Below are 6,650 nucleotides of genomic sequence, written 5' to 3'. Positions count from 1 at the left end.
TCAATTTCAGTTTATCTTTTCAACATTAGTACAATTGTTTGTGATTGTTAGTGATTTTGATGGTAATTAAATGTTGCAGTTTATGATATTTTTAATCACACATAATTGTGCTGTTGGTACATATCGATCTCTTTATATTTTGTCATCACTTTAGTGATCGATTTCTACTACAATTGTAACTTCTGTAAGCATATCAATAAAAATACAGCACAAAATTTGTGGTTGTTTCCTTAGTATGATTATCTCATTTATAGATATAAAATTCTGAGCTATTGTGTCTTAGCTTATGATTGCAACTGCATTACATACAAAATTTGTGAAAAAAGACTATCACTTACGAAATTTGCTGGAAAAAAAAACATGCAAACCCGCAGCATCGCGCGGAGGCAATTCCTAGTTGAACTGACCTTCTTTGTAGCTTTTAATTTATTTCGCAATCGAAAAAAATAAAATAAAACCCCAATTAAGGTTTTCTCTTAACAAAGAAAAAAAGCACTAGTCGTTGGCCTCATCAGCGTGACACTGGCTGTGGCGGTGGGGCTAATTAAATTTCCCGTTTTCCGGCCGGGTCTGCTGCGGGTTTCTCCCATTACCCAAATGGGTCGATATCTTATTTCCAGAACCCTTTAACAGCTTTCCTCTGCAACCTCTTCTTCCTCCACCACACCCACACAAGTTCCAAGCTCTTTCCTTTGGCTCTCTCTGCTTCCTTCCTCAGGTAAAAAGAACATTGCTTTGTCAGTTTTGTCTTCTCAATTGCTTTTTCTGCTTAGTGGGTGCTCCATTTTTGCCTTGTTTACTGCGTTTCTTGTCATACCCATATTGCCTTGAGTAGCTTCAAGCACAAAAGGTCTTCGTTTCAATGCTGGCTTTCTGGGTTGCATCTTATTCTTTCTCAATCAGATGAGACATAACTAGCTCATTAGGCTGAATACTTTCCATATTAAACTGTTATTCTTTCTCAAACAGTTTGTCTCATGTTTTTCGCAGATTTTGGATTAAGCATTTGATACACAATTCATTTACTGTAAAAAGAGATGTACAGGAGGATGTTATGTTCATTTTATAGACCCTTTACACCACAAAACTCCAAGTCCATACATACAAACGCCAACTACTTCCTCAACTTGGAAGCAGCTTTGGCAACCCAGTTTGATACTATGTTGCAAGCATGCAGTGACCATTCTCTTATTCAACAAGGTAGACAAGTTCATTCACATGCTATTTGCACTGGGCTTATCGAAAATAGTCTTGTCGCCGCAAAGCTGCTTGGCATGTATTTCCATTGTGCTAGTGTTGTGGATGCCAAGAACGTGTTTTATCAGCTTGATTTAAAGTATAGATTTCCCTGGAACTGTATGATTAGAGGGTTTAGTATAATGGGCCGCTTCGATTTTGCCATGCTATTTTACTTTAAGATGTTGGCTGCTGGAGTTTCACCTGACAAGTACACTTTTCCCAGTGTAATCAAGGCTTGTGGTGGTTTGAATAATGTGAGATTGGGTAAAGCAGTGCATGATTCAATGCAGTTCATGGGTTTTGAGGTGGATATATACGCCGGTAGTTCTTTACTTCAATTGTATGTCAACAATGGATGTATCCATGATGCACGCCGCTTGTTTGATAAAATGTCCCACAAAGATTGTGTTTCATGGAATGTCCTGCTTCATGGATATGTTAAAAAGGGGGAATTAAGTAATGCTGTTGGTATATTCATGGAAATGAGAAGTAGTGAAATTAAGGCCAATGCAGTGACATTTTCTTGCATTTTGTCTGTTTGTGCCTCAGAAGCAATGATTGGTTTTGGTACTCAACTTCATGGGTTAGTTGTTGCTTATGGTCTGGAGTCGCATTTTTCAGTGGCTAATACTTTGATAGCAGTCTACTCTAAATGTCATTGCTTGTCTGACGCTCGTACGTTGTTTGATATGATGCCACGAACTGATTTAGTGAGATGGAATGGGATGATATCTGGTTATATACAAAATGGTTTTATGAGTGAGGCTTCACATTTGTTTAAAGAGATGATATCTGCTGGTGTCAAACCTAACTCCATCACATTGGCAAGTTTTCTTCCGTCGGTTGCTCAACCGGCTAACCTCAAGCAAGCTAAAGAAATCCACGGTTACATTATTAGACATTGTGTACCTTTTGATGTGTATTTGAAAAGTGCACTTATCGATGTATACTCCAAGTGCAGAAGTGTGGAGATGGCACGCAATATTTTCAACCAAAGTGCCAGAACTGATGTCGTGATGTGCACTGCTATGGTTTCAGGGCTTGTCCTTAATGGGATGAACACTGATGCATTGGAAATTTTTAGATGGATGCTTAGAGAGAAATTGAGGCCGAATACTCTCACCATGGCAAGTGTTCTTCCAGCTTGTGCTGGTCTAGCTGCTTTGAAATTGGGAAAGGAATTGCATGGCAATATCCTGAAGCACGGGCTTGATAAAAGCTTTCATGTGGGTAGTGCCCTTACTGGCATGTATGCAAAATCTGGAAGGCTGGATCTTGCTCATCAAGTTTTCCAAAGACTGTCAGAAAGAGATGCGATCTGTTGGAACTCGATGTTAACAAGCTATTCTCAAAATGGTAAACCAGAAGAGGCCATTGATCTATTTCGTCAAATGGGGATGGGAGGTGTAAAGTATGACTGTGTAAGCATTTCAGCTGCACTTTCTGCTTCTGCAAACTTACCAGCACTTCATTATGGGAAAGAGATTCATGGTTTCATTACTAAAAGTGAATTTAGCTCTGATATTTTTGCCGAGAGTGCACTCATAGACATGTATGCCAAATGTGGAAACTTAGCTCTTGCTCGCCGTGTATTTGACTTAATGGAAGAGAAAAATGAAGTTTCATGGAACAGCATTATTTCTGCTTATGGTTATCACGGTCGCCTTAAGGACTCTCTTGTTCTGTTCCGTGATATGCTTGATAATGGAATCCTACCTGATCATGTCACCTTTCTTGGTGTGTTATCTGCTTGTGTCCATGCAGGCCAAGTTGATGATGGAATTCTCTACTTCCGTTGCATGACTGAGGAATATGGGATCCCAGCTTGGTCAGAGCATTATGCCCTCATGGTAGATCTACTTGGGCGTGCTGGACGGTTACACGAAGCATTTGAAACAATAAAGAGCATGCCATTCTCCCCAGGTTCTGGTGTCTGGGGAACATTGCTTGGAGCATGTCGGGTACATGGCAATATTGAGCTTGCTGAAGAAGCATCAAGACATCTTTTTGACCTGGAACCACACAATTCTGGCTATTATATGTTACTCGCAAATATATATGCTGATGCTGGACAATGGGAGAATGTGCGTAAGGTTCGAAATTTGATGAACGAAAGAGGAGTTCAGAAAATTCCTGGGTACAGTTGGATCGAGGTCAACAACAAGACTCATGTATTTGTTGCAGCAGACAGAAGTCACCCGCAATCTGCTAAATTACATTCACTGCTCAACATTCTTCTTCTAGAGCTGAGAAAAGAGGGTTATAATCCTCAACCTTACCTTCCAATGCACCCACAGACAAAGGGTATTTGATAATCTGAAGGGTGAGGAAGCAGATGATTCTCTTGGGATTCACTATGGGCATCTGCATCTTCAAAGTTCAGATATTATTTCCCTCTCCATACTTTATTTATGATACTGCTGCTCTAGTTATCTGAAGTACAGGTGTATTTATGGGTGTTTTGTACAGTTCTGTTTTGTTATGGACTTATTCACTATTTTCTACCCTTTCTTCTTGCTAACAAGAGTAATGTTTCTGACAAAAATTAAATCAATATGGAAATGCTCTGGAGATGCATACTTAGTTGAGGAATTTTTGAACTAGAAGGTGCTATTGTAAATAAAGCCTCTTCGTTCATCTGGGAAAGTCAATGAAAGCTTTAACATAGGTCTAAATTTCGCCTTCCCATGTAGGAAAAACAAATTACAATATGATGGTTGCTAATGTTGAACTTGATGTATTTCCATATTTTACCTTTTATGGATGTTGAGTTATAACTATGATATACATCTTTGTGTTGAAATTTTACTTGAATGCTCTAAAATGTGTGTTACTTGAAATTGACCAGACAAGTTCCTGCTTCAGGTTTGGAGGGAAAAAAAAAAGAAAAAGAGGAAGCATGTGGGGTTGGAAAAGAGAGATGGAGGTGCAGATGGGTCGAGCAGCAATTTTGGAGGAGGCTGCAATTGTAAGTTACTTTTACCATGTCATAACTGAAAACTTACACATTGAGTTTCATAACTAAGGTTTATAATCTATGAATTAATGACAGGTCCTCTCTACCCTTAGCCCATTTGGATCCCAAAGCTTCCATCTTTATTATATTTTTTCTTCTTCTTTCATGGCCTTTCCAAAATGCTGGTTTTGATGCTTTTGCTGTGTTGTTGTGATTTCTGATTCATGGGTTTGTTTCTGGGTTGTTCTTGTTTGCTTTGTTTTGGGTGCGGAAGCAAGCCATATATGAGTTGTGGAATACTGGAATGAGTGAATGATCATCCTTTGTGGATAGAATTCAGGTATGGTTTTTGATTCATTTTGGCGATTAGAGCTGGTGTCTTTGATGAGTTGTGGAATACTGGAATGAGTGAATGATCATCCTTTGTGGATAGAATTCAGGTATGGATTTTGATTCATTTTGGCGATTAGAGCTGGTGTCTTTGATGGGTTAGTAAAAAACAGAGATTAGGAAGTGGCTTTTTTTCTTTATCTTCCCTCCCTTTTCCTTCTCTATTTGGTTTGTGAATGAACATTTATGAAGTGGCTTGAATGTGCCTTTCTCAGTGTTTGATGGGTTCATTGTTGGTTCTGTTCAGCTTTCTTTGTTCCCAGTATGGATTTTATGATCACATTTTTCTAGAGGTGATATTTTTTCTTCATCAGTATACTCAGTTCTTTGTTTGGGTATTTGGTTTGTGAATACTGGGAATTTTTTTTTCTGCTAGATATAGGAACCTTTTAAAACAATTGATATAAGTTGATTGCTCGGATAAAATTTGTACATTTGCATCAAATACAGCCTTGGCCATTCAGTATCTGCATCTTAAAGCTTGTCCAGTTACGAGAGTGCTGCTAAGATGTGTATTCCCTCTGCTCAGCAGCATTATGTTAGGAGATGTTTCTGTAGGCCGCCTGTATGTAGCAATTTATTTAAGTTTTCTTTGTTGCTTTGATATATTTCTAAAATGTGCTTGAACGATGGGCTATGGTTTTTGTTCTTTGAATTGACTTTAAGCCAGTTAAACCATCTCTCTCTCTGTTCCTTTATTCTTACACCACCTGTTTACAGTGTATCAGTTGATCTAAACAGCTTAAGTTAATCCTGACATTCATATTCTCCGTTATTAGGGCCTCATACCCTTGAAAGTTCCAGAATTTCCATTGAGAAAGTCTTGGAAGAAACATAGTGAATTAGTTGCTTTATATTGCCATTCAATACAAACAAAGTTCTGACTTCTGTAGACAGTTGCATGTTTTCTTTTTGGTGGAAGTGAGGTTATACTTTGTCGCATTATTCACTAAACTTGTGCTTGATTACATGCAGACTTGCAGGAGTGGAACCTCATATTCCATGCAACAGCCCTAGTATATATCCCCATAATGAATCATAACTAATGGCAGTGAGAGGAATCATAATTTAACTTCTGACCAGCTTTTTGGGTATTACAAGGACTCAAGGAGGTGTTCAAGCAGACAATGCTCAATCAAGAAATGATATCCCAGCAGGCAACCTGTCTATGTTTTTAGCTTTATATATGAACGATTAGATTTCACTTGATGTCCTTTGATGGATTAAAGATGGGGGTTTTGTCCCTTTACACCAATTTTAGAGATTTTTTTCCCCCTTACACCATTCACTTACTGTTTTCCCACTAACCCATAATAACTCTTATAAGTTGTTCCCTAATACCCAACTAATTTTTTTTTTTTTTAATTTTTTTTAAGACTATTTTGCCCTCATCCCTTTGTCACATAGAGAGAGAGAGAGACATCATAGGAGACTTTGCTGGACTCCGGAATCCAGTCACCAATAGTTGAAATCCGAATTCGGTCATCGATCATCAAAATCTGATTGTCGGATTCGGCCGGAAACATCGCCGAAGGTCTCTAAAGAGGTCGTTGGAGATTTTTATTGCCCTTCAATAAATGTTTAATTGGGCGAATGAGAACTAATCTCTCTAAAATAAGACAAATAAAACTTTGATTAAGGAAGAAGATGAGAAGATTACAACAATTCAAAACCTTTTATTCAAGGGCAATAAATGCTTATTTTGGACCTATAATTCAAGGAAGCCTCCGCATTTCTGATGTTGGCCAGATACTAGTGTTCTAAAACTCGGCCACCTAGGCTTTGGGCGGATACTCTCCGACTTGACTAATCACAAATCGACTCTTGTGGGCGGATTGGGGTTGGACAACCGCCTACGCGGCCTTTTTAGGTGGATCTGCAGGTTGTTTCATGGAGTTTGACGGGATAGAGAGAGAGAGAGAGAGAGAGAGAGAGAGAGAGAGTAGCTAAACCACAAAGTCAGAATATGATCGTCGTTATTGTTTCCAGTTCTTTTGAATGGTTATTGAAGAGATATGAGAGATAATGCGGTGCTGATGGCTACTGCCTAATGGTTTCGCGAAAG

At 38.7% G+C, this 6,650-nt stretch overlaps 1 protein-coding gene across 2 annotated transcripts; it reads left to right on the top strand.

The window, feature by feature from the left end:
* The first annotated feature begins 471 nt into the window (after nucleotides 1–471).
* On the top strand, nucleotides 472–5,925 carry LOC133746263 (pentatricopeptide repeat-containing protein At4g21300). 2 transcript variants are annotated; one of them, XR_009864047.1, is made up of 4 exons: nucleotides 472–718; nucleotides 991–3,562; nucleotides 4,105–4,535; nucleotides 5,561–5,925. XR_009864047.1 is itself a non-coding variant. In XM_062174438.1 (2 exons), the coding sequence occupies exon 2, from the start codon at nucleotides 1,038–1,040 to the stop codon at nucleotides 3,549–3,551; it is 2,514 nt and encodes an 837-aa protein (XP_062030422.1). In that variant the 5' UTR covers nucleotides 472–718; nucleotides 991–1,037; the 3' UTR covers nucleotides 3,552–4,109. The 2 variants fall into 2 exon arrangements, 1 of the variants encoding a protein (XP_062030422.1); XM_062174438.1 differs by lacking the exon at nucleotides 5,561–5,925 and having other exon boundaries at nucleotides 991–4,109.
* Nucleotides 5,926–6,650: the final 725 nt, after the last annotated feature.

Source organism: Rosa rugosa, chromosome 4 (genome assembly GCF_958449725.1).
Source record: "Rosa rugosa chromosome 4, drRosRugo1.1, whole genome shotgun sequence".
NCBI lineage: Eukaryota > Viridiplantae > Streptophyta > Magnoliopsida > Rosales > Rosaceae > Rosa > Rosa rugosa.
This window is presented reverse-complemented; position numbering and strand designations above follow the sequence as displayed.